Source organism: Vipera ursinii (assembly GCF_947247035.1).
Source record: "Vipera ursinii genome assembly, chromosome: 1".
NCBI lineage: Eukaryota > Metazoa > Chordata > Lepidosauria > Squamata > Viperidae > Vipera > Vipera ursinii.
In genome coordinates this window covers 277,870,393-277,882,503 of record NC_139512.1, presented here as the reverse complement: position 1 = coordinate 277,882,503, position 12,111 = coordinate 277,870,393, and the positions used below count along the sequence as shown (strand labels likewise).

The following is a 12,111-nucleotide window of genomic DNA, read 5'->3' as shown; positions in this document are numbered from 1 at the left end:
AACATGGACCATAAACATAAAGGCATATGGGGTGATGATTTGCATCTCAGTATAACAATAAGGTCCACAGAATGAGACCCAAAGCCATCCTGTTACTGTAGTCAAACAATAGATAAAAATATTCATATAATAATGGGTTATGGCTTTTATTCTTTACCAGTGTCCATAGAGAGTCATGATGACAGTTAGGACTGAACTTTCCATCACTATCCAATCCAGTTTTAAAGCATGATGTCACATGACTGCATTACTTAGTGACAGCAAGGACCAATAGAAAGAGGCAGGAAACAAGGCAAGCAGGCCAAGAGCTATGATGGGCCAGGTGATACGTATGCAGGTAGGTGGGCATCATAGATGGGCACTAAGGAGTGTGAGCAAGCACTGTGGAGTATTAAGTGGGCAGTGTCTGAAAAAATGGCAGGAGTGGGAACAACTAGCTATAGTGACTTGCAACCTCCTTCCAGCTTCCCCATTCTCTTTGCTTGTGGGAAGCCGGTAGGAAAGTTACAAATGGTGGATCACATAGCCACTGGATGCTGCAAAAGTTGCAATTGTGAATGACAACATTGCCTTTTTCCTCTATGCAAGCTCCCTTTGAAATTATACGGTGTGCCTGTTTTCCTGCAATCTGATAAAATAGCAAATACTTCCAAGGTTTTTTTAAAAGAAGTGAGAAAAAGAGAACTCTCAATGGACATTTAAATGTGTAAATTGCTGGAGCTCTGATCCTTTTGCTTCACTCTTCACACAGCAGTAGCTATATTGCAGTGCAAGTAGCTTCAAGGAAGTACTTTAATCTATAAAGCACACATCTGAACATTTTACACAGCTGTAATCAATTCATTATTTGGAGAAGAAAAAATGAGCACCATTACCATAAAGGGAATTGTTATTTATGAGAAATGGGATACGTACATCTCAGTCAAGTTGAAAGGAAAATATTTTAATACATAAAAAATAACAAAGCAGTAATTCACTTCATTAAAAGAGAATGTTGATTAATATGGGTATTGTTGTTATAAGTCAGACACACACTAGTTCTAAATATTCTCAACAAAAAAACTACAGAAGAATATATATATATAGGGAAAGGAAAGCAGCATTTACCAAATATGGAGAGAAACTGGAGCTAAAAAATACTAACAGGAGTATGGGTATGGAGACCAGAGGGCAACTTCCTTGCTGGTAAAAATGAGGAATACGGGGATTATGCTAACAGAATTACAGGATAGGAAAAAGCATATTTTTTCTAGATGGGAAGCTAACGAAGTTTAGTTCAGTGCACTTGCTTTCTTTTGCATTTCTTAATCTTTTGTCTAACTTTGTCAATGAATGTTGTCAGAGCTTCCTATGGGTCTCAATGAATATCTCCCAAATTTATTAATGCAACCAACATGCAATATGCCAGAGAGAAAGCAAATCACCTTGTCAGATTCATATAGCGATCAGGATCTTGTATCACTATATGGGAATTGTGCCCTACTCCTTCAGGGCAAACTGCTTCAGTTCAGTAACACCTTGAAAGATATTGAGGATTTTCTAGCATGAACTGCTTGCACCACACTCTGAGACATTTCTATGGCATTAGATGTCAACTCTACTTGTTACATCTCGTCAACCCGCATTTAGAGAAAAATATTACCTGTACGAGGGTTAGACACAGTGCAATTATTGTGCACATTGCTTTTCAGAGGACATGCAGCAGCTGTATACCACATAAAATTATATTCACAATCCATATGGGCTGTTACCAGTTCTGGATTGGAATTCTGGGAGATAAAAAAAAGGAGAATATGAGTCTTTGCAGAGCTGATAAACAATGGTTTTCTCAGTAGTCAAGAAACAACTTTTGCACTTAGAAAAATAATGAAACATGGCAAGCTGGGATCAGTTCATCTTTTTTCAGAGGTCACATAAAAACTGTGACTAATATTAACTGGATAATGCTAGTGAATTTACATTTAAGATAGGTATGGGCATGATCTCCACAGACTTTGAACCATTATTCCCATCAATATAACCAGCAGTCAGGAATTTTGGAAGTAGCGGTCTAAATTTCTGGAAGATACCTGTTTGCTTATCATTACTTGTAAGAGTTTTATGAACCAGAAAATTTCACTTTTTTCTTTCTCTACATAATGAGTCAGTGCTGGTTATCTGCTATCTTGCTACCATACCCAAATAGCTGTAGCTAAATAACTTCCTCCTCCTAAGAAATCAAAAAATGATTTATGAAAATTTATGAAAATGAGATCCAAATAAGAACTAGGATTCTAATTCTATGACCATTATTTTAACAGGAATCTATGAAGTGTTTTCATTGAGCTCTCAGTAAAAGAAACATACTTACACCTTTCCTTTCATCACATTTGAAATGGATGGTTGCAGATTTGTTCCGGATATGGTCTTCACACTTCTCACCATTTATATATTTAAGAACAAAAATACCATTTTCCCATTTCAGCCCCTCAGCCACTTCACCTAAGCTTATATACTTAGAACCATTCATTAAGCAGGCTGCAGTATCTGGGGGACAAAAATCTAAATACGGAACAAACAAAAATTCCAGTAAGAAAACAAAAATAATTTAGTATGGATACATATATGCACAGAAAGGGTACATTAAAGAAATAGCATTTTTAAAAATAAAAAAAAATCTGGATCTGGCAAAAAAAGAGGTTACCTCATGATGAGACAATCCTTTTTATAGATAAGATTTTTATATAGATGAAGTCACTGCTCAGCAACTGTTTGTAGTTAAGGAGAATCCTTCAAAATCTTGTTACAACCTGGTTCCAAAATGATGCCTGCTGCAGCATACTGGTGGTCATTTGCCCTTGCAACCAACTGCAGGGTAAAAGCAGCACCCCACCCCCCACCCCCACCCATCTCCCTGGCTTGCACAATTCTGAATTGACACATCACCACATCTGAATGGTGAGTAGTTGGGTGGCCAATAAATTTAAACAAAGGAATGTCTTTTCCAGAATCTTCATGGCTACAGTAACAAGTACTACTCTGTGATGTATTCCTTGACTGCTTACTACTTTACTATTGATGGTTGAACCTAGAAGGCGGAAGCTATCCGCCACATCAGTATCTTTACTGCTAACTTTAAAGTTGGTTGTTCTACCTGTTAGCATTTATTGTTCTATCTTTATATTTAAATTAATCACTTTTTCCATTTGGCTTTTCAATTTTATTACTAAGCTTACAGATCCTCTGCATTTTCAGTTATCAAGGTAATGTCATCAGCATAGTGCAAGCTAGCGATGTTTCTTCGTCCAGTTTTAAAACCATGTTCTTCTTTTTTCCATTTCAACTTCCCTTAATACATACTCAGCACACAGGTAGTCCTCGAGTTACACCAATAATTTCGACCAGAATTTAGATTGCTAAGTGATGCAGTCATAAAGTGCAATGTTATGTGACTACATCACTTAGCAACAGCAATCTTGGTTACCCGCCCCCCCACCACCCCCCGTTGCCATCATTAGCCAAGGACCCACCATATCCAAGTCATTCTAGGCTTGGTCCCTTCCCAGCCCAAGCCTCAATTTTTGCAAGGTAAGGGAATGCCTCCCCTTCAACTATTCCCATTTCCACCATTTTTGCTCTTCTGGCTGCCCTGCACGTTGCCTTGTGGTATGGCAAAGAGCCCCAGAGCCACTCAACTCAGAGGCTTCTTGGGGGCATCATGGCTCTGGGAGTGTCAGCTGCCCCTGCAACCTGGCACAAAGCTGCAGCCATCCCATCTCAGACCCAACTGCAGCTGTCCCAGGAAGCCCTAGCCCAGGGGTAGGCAACCTCAGCTCTTTTATGACTCATGGACTTCAACTCCCAGAATTCTGGGAGTCATAAAAGAGCCGAGGTTGCCCACCCCTGCCCTAGCCTGACCCAATAGCCTGGCACCAAGCTCTTACAATCTGCTGGCCATTGTGTCATTGTCCAGATTTGTATAACTGATAATGAGAATTTATTCATTTACACAGATGGGAATATTTCCTATTTACCAAAAAAAACACCAGATGGCAAATCAGACATAAAAGGCTAGATTTAATTTGAGCAAAATGACTCCCCACAAAGAAACTGAATTATTTTGTTCAGAATCTGGTGGCACATTCAAACTTTTCTCCAAAATTTCCTGCGAAACTTCTCAGTAAATAGCACTCCCCCCAATTCTTACCAGCTCCTAGATGAGGTACTAATGATCTACAGACATTGATATAGTATTTCTGTGAAGAGCTAGTCTTGGAAATAGCCTCCCAGTTTTTCTTTTGTTGAATCAGAGGAGAGAGATCATAGGAATTGCCAGCACTATCTCTACAAAAGGAACAAAAAAAAGTTAAACTAACAGAGTAAATACATGCAAGATGTAGAGAACTTCTATTACAAAAATCCAAGTCAAATGTTCAAAGCAATTATATTTACATTCATACATTTTGAATGTATGCAAAATTCTTTTGAATTCCTCTCTAACTGCAATTCTAATGTGACTACTGACATCCAACGTTCCCCATCACCCAAACTACACACTGGCGCACTAAGGCTAAAATAGACTGGGATCCCAAACCCAAGTTTTGTCCCCCGTTTCTTGGCAAGCACAGCTGCCTGCACAAGAAAATGTAAAATTTCATAATATTAATCTTAGCCTGCAACCCTGACAGGCATATGGGAATATTGCAAGAAAAGACTTAAACGTATACCAGCATTTGTCTCTATTTTTCAATATTACTACTTTAATTAATTCCTCTTTTGTTTGAGTTAGGTCACACTATTTTATCTAGACAGCTCTCAAATGCTGCTCATGTACAAATAAGGCTCTTGTTATATAGTTACAGAAGAGGAAAACTCATGTTCTCAGAATGTCACAGCAAATAATATCTAGTATGGATTAAGCAACAATAGACCAATAAAGCAGAAAATCCTAAAAACACTCTGGGGAAAGACAACTTACTTATAGGAGCATTCAACAGATTTGGAAGGTGGGCAGGCAAAAGGAGTATGCCATTCGAACATATAGGTGCAATCTTCGGTTTCCTTCAGAAATACTGGCTATGGAAACAGATTAAAAAACCCTGTTGCATATTATAGACCAGACAAACACCATAGCTAAAAAAATATTAAACCATGGATGGACATTTGGAAATCGGTCCTCAAGCTCTTTTGCTCAAGGCAGTAATCCCAAGACTGAAGTCTATTGGGGTGGAAGAAATGAGGCAAGGCCAGAAAAAATGGGCTTGACTCTTCTCACTGTAAACATAGAAAGTTTTAGCAATCTACTATCAAATGAACCAATCCTTTGACAGGCATGTCCAACCTTTTGACTTGCCTGGGCCATCCTGAGTGAAGAGGAATTGAACTGGACCATATATAAAATATACAATATATTTAATATATTAAAAGTTTATGATCTTGTGGGGCTGTGTTACTAGCTATTCAGGGCTACATGCGACCAGTGAGCCAGGTTGGACATGCCAGCTTTAAACTATTGCAAGTTTTAATGTTTTTTTTATTTCCATGCCACACTTATTAGGCTTGCTTCAATAAAATGATCAGAACAGATTTAAATAAGTGACAGCTACTGCAGCACAAAATTAGTGAAAAAGAAATGACAATGATATGGCAAGAATTTATACATCCTATGCCCTTCAAACAGGGTAATTCTTTAAGACAAGCACTGCACAGGACAAAGCTATGGATGGAGTTAGGGCAGGGGTCGGCAACCTAAAAAAGAAAAAGAGCCACTGGGAACCGGTTCCATCACAAATTAAAAAAAGAGGGAGCCGCGTGCGTGTGTCCATGCACGCGCATGCGCAAAAAAAGGTTTTTTGCGCATGCGCGGACGCACGCGGCTGCCATTTTTTAAAAAATGAGATGGAACCGGTTCCCGGTTGCCTGATGGCGACGGCCCGTCTGCAAAGCTGCCGCTTTCGGCAGCTTTGCAGACGGGCCGTGGCAGCTTCCGCAAAGAGCGGCGCCCCTGCCCATTCCGAGAGGTGCGCGCGCACCTCTCCGAACGACCGGAGGTGCGCGCGTACCTCCGCGCGAATGGGCAGCGGTGCCGCTCTTTCAGGAAGCCCGCCGCAGCCCGTCTGTGAAGCTGCCGAAAGCGGCAGCTTAGCAGACGGGCCGCGGCAGCTTCCGCAAAGAGCGGCGCCCCTGCCCATTCCGAGAGGTGCGTGCGCACCTCTCCGAACGACGGGAGTTGCGCGCGCACCTCCGGTCGTTCGGAGAGGTGCGCGCGCACCTCTCGGAATGGGCAGGGCCGCCGCTCTTTGCAGAAGCTGCCGCGGCCCGTCTGCTAAGCTGCCGCTTTCGGCAGCTTCACAGACGGGCCGCGGCGGGCTTCCTGAAAGAGCGGCACCGCTGCCCATTCGCGCGGAGGTACGCGCGCACCTCCGGTCGTTCGGAGAGGTGCGCGCGCACCTCTCGGAATGGGCAGGGGCGCCGCTCTTTGCGGAAGCTGCCGCGGCCCTTCTGCTAAGCTGCCGCTTTCGGCAGCTTCACAGACGGGCCGCGGCGGGCTTCCTGAAAGAGCGGCACCGCTGCCCATTCGCGCAGAGGTACGCGCGCACCTCTCCAAAGGTTTGGGGAGGTGCGCGCGCACCTCCGCCCATTCGGGGAGGTGCGCGTGCACCTCTCCAAACGGGCGGTGCCACTCTCCATTTGGAGAGGTGCGCGCGCACCACTGCCCGTTGGAAGAGGTGCGCGCGCACCGGGCGGCTGGGAGCCGCAGGTTGCCGACCTGTGAGTTAGGGTTAGGCCTGGACAAAAGCTACATGTGATTTTCTTTAAACTTAATTAAAACTAAAATGGAATTAACTAAATAGTGAAACTACATATATTTAACATTTTCCCTTCTGATACAATGAAATAAAAAAGGGACTGCCCTTAATCATTTGCATTTAAGGACTCAGTATACATCTTTGTCCTTAATAAACATTTTATCTAACAGGCAACTATCAGGATTATGTAACTGTAATCTCTCACTGCATTTAATTTTTTGTGGTTGGTCTATACAGAGCTTCTTTAGAGAACTGCCAAGCCACACTTAATTATTTTAGAACATATTAAAATTCCCAAGTTTCCTTACCTGCAAATTAGGATTAGGATCACAGTAGAAAAATATGGCTGTTGATCTCTTATACACCTTGTGACATATGTCCCCATCAGTGTAGTTTATCTTAAGTAATCCATTTTCATATGTCAGTTTTTCAGTCTGCAAACCTAGTTACAGAAATGTATATGACAAAATATTGAAGAGAAACTTATTGAAAATTTAAAGTTTTTAAGTATATGTGTGTGGAGAGAGAATGAGCTATCCTTTGCTGGAAGAAGGTTCTTAAGAGTTGTATTAAAAGACTAATATAGTTATGTTTCTGGGAGAAGAGAATGGAAGTTTAACAATTCAGCTTTAATCACCAGCACACATTATCCTACAAAAAATTCCAATGCTAGTCTTTACATTAAGTTGAGCAATCACACAAACTACTGCCTGCATATCACTTGTTCAAGATAAGCCACTACTACATGAAGCCGCTGGGTGAGCTCATTCGTGGTTTCGGGGTGGGGTATGAGTTGGTGATGATACCCAACTTTTTCTTTCCACCCTGACCCAACCCAGTGATGCCCTCACTGTGAAGTCCCGTTGCCTGGAGGCGGTCCGGGTTTGGATGGGGAGATACAGGCTTCGTCTCAATCCTGACAAGACTGAGTGGCTGTTCATACCGGCATCTCGGGCTGACCAACCTTCTCCATCATTAACAATAGGGGATGAGGTGTTACGCCCCGTTGATAGGGCTCACAACTTGGGAGTCCTCCTGGATTCACGGCTCAGTTTGGAAGATCATATAGGAGCCGTGACCAGGGGGGCTTTTGCCCAGATTCGCCTGGTGCGCCAGTTGCGTCCCTATCTGGACCGAGATGCTCTACGTACAGTCACTCATGCGCTCGTGACCTCCCGGTTAGACTACTGCAATGCCCTCTACATGGGGCTGCCCTTGAGGACCACCCAAAGGCTTCAACTGGTGTAGAATTCAGCCGCGCGAGTTTTGATGGGAGCTTCCCGATACTCCCGTGTAACGCCTCTTCTCCGTGAGCTGCATTGGCTTCCGGTTGCCCTCCGGGTGAGATTCAAGGTGCTGGTGATGACCTATAAAGCCCTAAATGGCTTGGGTCCGGACTATCTAAGGGAACACCTGCTGCCGGCATCATCTTCCCATCGTCCTGTGCGCCCCCACAGGGAGGGCCTTCTCAGGGTACCGCCGGTTAATGAATGCCGGCGGGTTATTCCCAGGGGAAGGGCGTTCTCTGTGGGTGCGCCTGCCCTATGGAACCAACTACCCACAGAACTTAGGACTGCCCCCGACCTTCGCTCATTTCGCTGGGACCTGAAAACTTGGCTCTTCGATCTGTTTGGTCCAGACTGTGGGGTTGTTAATTTAACTGGGTTTTAGATTTACTCTTGGTGCTTGAATTTAATTTGTTTTATTTGTTTTTAATTTTTTGTATTCATGGTTTTAACTGCCCTGTAAACCGCCCTGAGTCCTACGGGAATAGGGCAGTATACAAATCCAATTAAATAAATAAATAAATAAATAAATAAATAAATAAATAAATAAATAAATAAATAAATAAAAATAAATAAATAAATAAATAAATAAATAAATAAATAAATAAGCAAGCAAGCAAGCAAGCCAAACACATATCCATTCATTACAAACATAGAGAATACATAAACACAGAGCACTCTCTAGGGCCTTTTTCTTTCATCTTTTCCAAAAGCTGCCTCAATCAGTTTCTCACTATTCTGTAATCTGGAGGCAAACAGTCTTTGCTTTGGACCACGAATCCCACAATTTATAATGACTGGGGATTATCACTGTGGCTTTTGGAATTTATGGCACATATTTATTTGTGGATACTCTTAGTCTGGCTCTTCTGTTGGGTAACTCGTCTGGTATATGTTCTGGTGGTATACCTCCAGCTCTCAACCTTAACAGAACACACAAGCCCCTCCACTACATCAAGGGGATATCCACATGGAGGGGTTTGTTTCATTCATTCATTCATTCATTCATTCATTCATTCCACTTCTACAGCCATCCATATCTCAATGACTCTGGGCAGCTTACAGTATGGATGGCCTGTTCTGCTGCAGAGTGTCCAGACACCTTGCCTGTGTTCTAATTACCTTTACTTTTATCACACAAAAAGAGAATGGAAATCACCTAGTGGCATTAGATGTAAAAATAAAAATTAGCAAATAAAAGCATATACAGAAGATATATAAACTGACAAGTATATGCATCTCTGTGTGTATATATACACACACATACCTGCATGTTTATAAAAATGTACAGAAGTCAAGAATTCCACAGGGCTTTCAGATGAATTTAAAATTCGGTGAAGGTACAGACCAGGCATGTCAAACTGCCGGCCCGGGGGCCAGACGCATCATACTGAAATCGCGCCCACCCCATTGCTGGCAATGGGGGGAAAGTCGCATGACGTCGCAAGTTTGACATGCCTGGTATAGAGGGAAAGGATATTAACAGTAGTAATTAACATCAGCAGTAAAAACTTCATCTTTAGTTGGCCTCCAACTGTAATCACATGCAATTATTAGCACAGCCAGAGGACTTGTGGTTGTGGAAGCAGAATTACACAACCACTACAACTAAATATCAAGCTACCTAGAGTAGTATCAAAGAAAAGCTCCATGAAGGCATTTGCTTGGATAGCAAATCAAGGCAACAAATCTGAGAATGACCTTACCTGCTATTTTTTTATCATGTGGCTCTTGTTTTTTAATTTGACATGATGACACCATATTTCCACTGTTGCTTGATTGTTTGCAATCTGTTGTTAGTCTATCACAGATTCTAAAGTAGTAGTCATATTCTTCGGTGCTGACTTTAATATCATTCCCACGAAGTGGTGACAAGTTATATACATAACTATATCTTGGATCTTTCACTTGACAGTTCTCACCTTAAAAAAACCCAAAACCACAAGGGAAAAAATGATAATCTAATGCTGTAGAATGACGTACAGTTATTTATTTAAGACAATCACTTAACTGTATTTCAGCGAATTATTTCTTTAAACAGAAATTCCAACGTACAAATTGGCTGTCATGAAAATTACTTTCACAGTAATAGATTATCTAACACAAGTATCAAAAGCAAAATCTGTTACGTGCCATGCCCCAAAGAAATATGGGGCCCTGTGGTACAGTAATTTGAATGCAGCATAGCAGGTTAACTGTGCCCACAGCCTGGAGTTCGATTCTGATGGGTGCAAGGTTGCCTCAGCCTTCCATCCTGCTGAGATTGGTGGAATGAGGACCCAGATTGTTGGGGGCAATACGTTGACATTGTAATCTGCCAGGAGACTGCTGTAAAGCCCTGTGGGGCAGTATATAAGTCTAAGTGCTAATGCTATACTGTGCCTCAGAAATAATTATTATTAAATTTATACGCCACCCAAATCCCAGCTACTTTGACAGCTGAACCATTCTAGGTAAGATGCAGCCTGTCTGAACTAAAATTTGGAATAGTTTGATTATTCAACGCTTTGACCATGACCAGATTGAACAGGCAGGTCTTATGGGGCAAGTAGTGAAGGACTGGTGCATCCCGCCCCACTTTCTCCACTTCACATTTGCATGCCTGGGCATCAGCCCATCCATTAGCAACTTCCTTTCCATTACCTTCCATTAATGACTATTGTTTTTTTTTATGTTCTCACTGAGAAACTATACAGATAAAGCATATCACTAAAAAGCAAACTAAAGAATAATATAAAATGTAAGAAATGGCTTTACACTTCTAAAGAGAATTAAAAATTAAATATTTTATGTATTTCATTTTTCTTCACAAATCCTCCCTTTTTCCTATGTATTTTATATAATTAAAATTTATGGAAATGTTACATCTCTTACAATCATTTAGTTTCACAAGATTTCTGTTCTAAAAACACCTGCACCTTCTCTTTCCTGAACATGTTACATAGCATCACACATACATACAAAAAGTGAGACCATCTCTTCTGGACCAAAACCCATCTCTGGCCTATAACAAATACAGAAGGCCCCCATTCCAAGAAGTAAATGGTAGAATTAAGTCAATAACAAACTTTTTATTTAATTCATATTAAATTTAAAAACAGTTAATATTAGCAGCTGTAACTTGATAACAATTTTTGGAGATAGGGTGTATATGTGTAATCATAAGGTAAAGGTAAAGGTTCCCCCACACATGCATGCTAGTCATTTCCGACTCTAGGAGCCGGTGCTCATCTACGTTTCAAAGCCGAAGAGCCAGCGCTTGTCCGAGGACGTCTCCGTGGTCATGCGGCCGGCATGACTAGACGCCAAAGGCGCACGGAACGCTGTTACCTTCCCACCGTAGTGGTCCCTATTTTTCTACTTGCATTTTTACGTGCTTTCGAACTGCTAGGTTGGCAGAAGCTGGGACGAGTAAGAGGCGCTCACTTTGTTACGCGGCACTCGGGATTCGACCCGCCAAACTGCCGACCTTCTGATCGACAGGCTCAGCATCCTAACCCGCTCCCTATATGAAATATTTGGAAGTTAAGACTTCTGCCATATACACGAATTAGGAAAGAACTGGATATACACGGGGAATTTATGTTCAAGATAAAACTTGCCTTTCTTCTTTCATATTAAATATAAACTTATTCATGGGCTTTAGCTATAGAGGTTGAAGAACAAAACTATTTTAAGTCTTCATATTTACCTTCTGCTCTGTGCACAGGGCAAGCTGCTAGTGTTCTCCAGAGAAACACAAACTCACAGTCCTTTTCATATTGAAACACTGGTGATTCCTAAACATAAAGATGAAAAGTTTGACAGGTTTCATGCATGCATGAATGAACCTCTGATTCCCTTATATGCTACTGAATCACCATTCTATGATTCACTGGCCATTATTCCGTTCAAATCTCATTTGTCAAAAAAGAAACTGGGAACCTGAGAATTTCATTTTTGACTATCATTTTATACTCAACAAGAGAACTAATCAGTACTGCTACACAAGAGCCAGGTTTTCAAACACATGTCTATATACCTATGTGTATACTGTC

The 12,111-nt window shown here is 41.5% G+C and overlaps 1 protein-coding gene across 1 annotated transcript in view; it reads right to left on the bottom strand.

The window, feature by feature from the left end:
* The window catches only part of IGF2R (insulin like growth factor 2 receptor), a 93,540-nt gene that overhangs the window by 27,221 nt on the left and 54,208 nt on the right, over positions 1 to 12,111 (bottom strand). The window contains exons 26-32 of the mRNA XM_083372883.1: positions 11,766 to 11,853; positions 9,781 to 9,996; positions 7,097 to 7,230; positions 4,958 to 5,055; positions 4,187 to 4,323; positions 2,351 to 2,541; positions 1,643 to 1,769 (exon numbers count right to left, since the gene is read on the bottom strand). Of these exons, the coding sequence (XP_083229009.1) occupies positions 1,643 to 1,769; positions 2,351 to 2,541; positions 4,187 to 4,323; positions 4,958 to 5,055; positions 7,097 to 7,230; positions 9,781 to 9,996; positions 11,766 to 11,853 (991 nt within the window). The remainder of the gene's footprint in view (positions 1 to 1,642; positions 1,770 to 2,350; positions 2,542 to 4,186; positions 4,324 to 4,957; positions 5,056 to 7,096; positions 7,231 to 9,780; positions 9,997 to 11,765; positions 11,854 to 12,111) is intronic.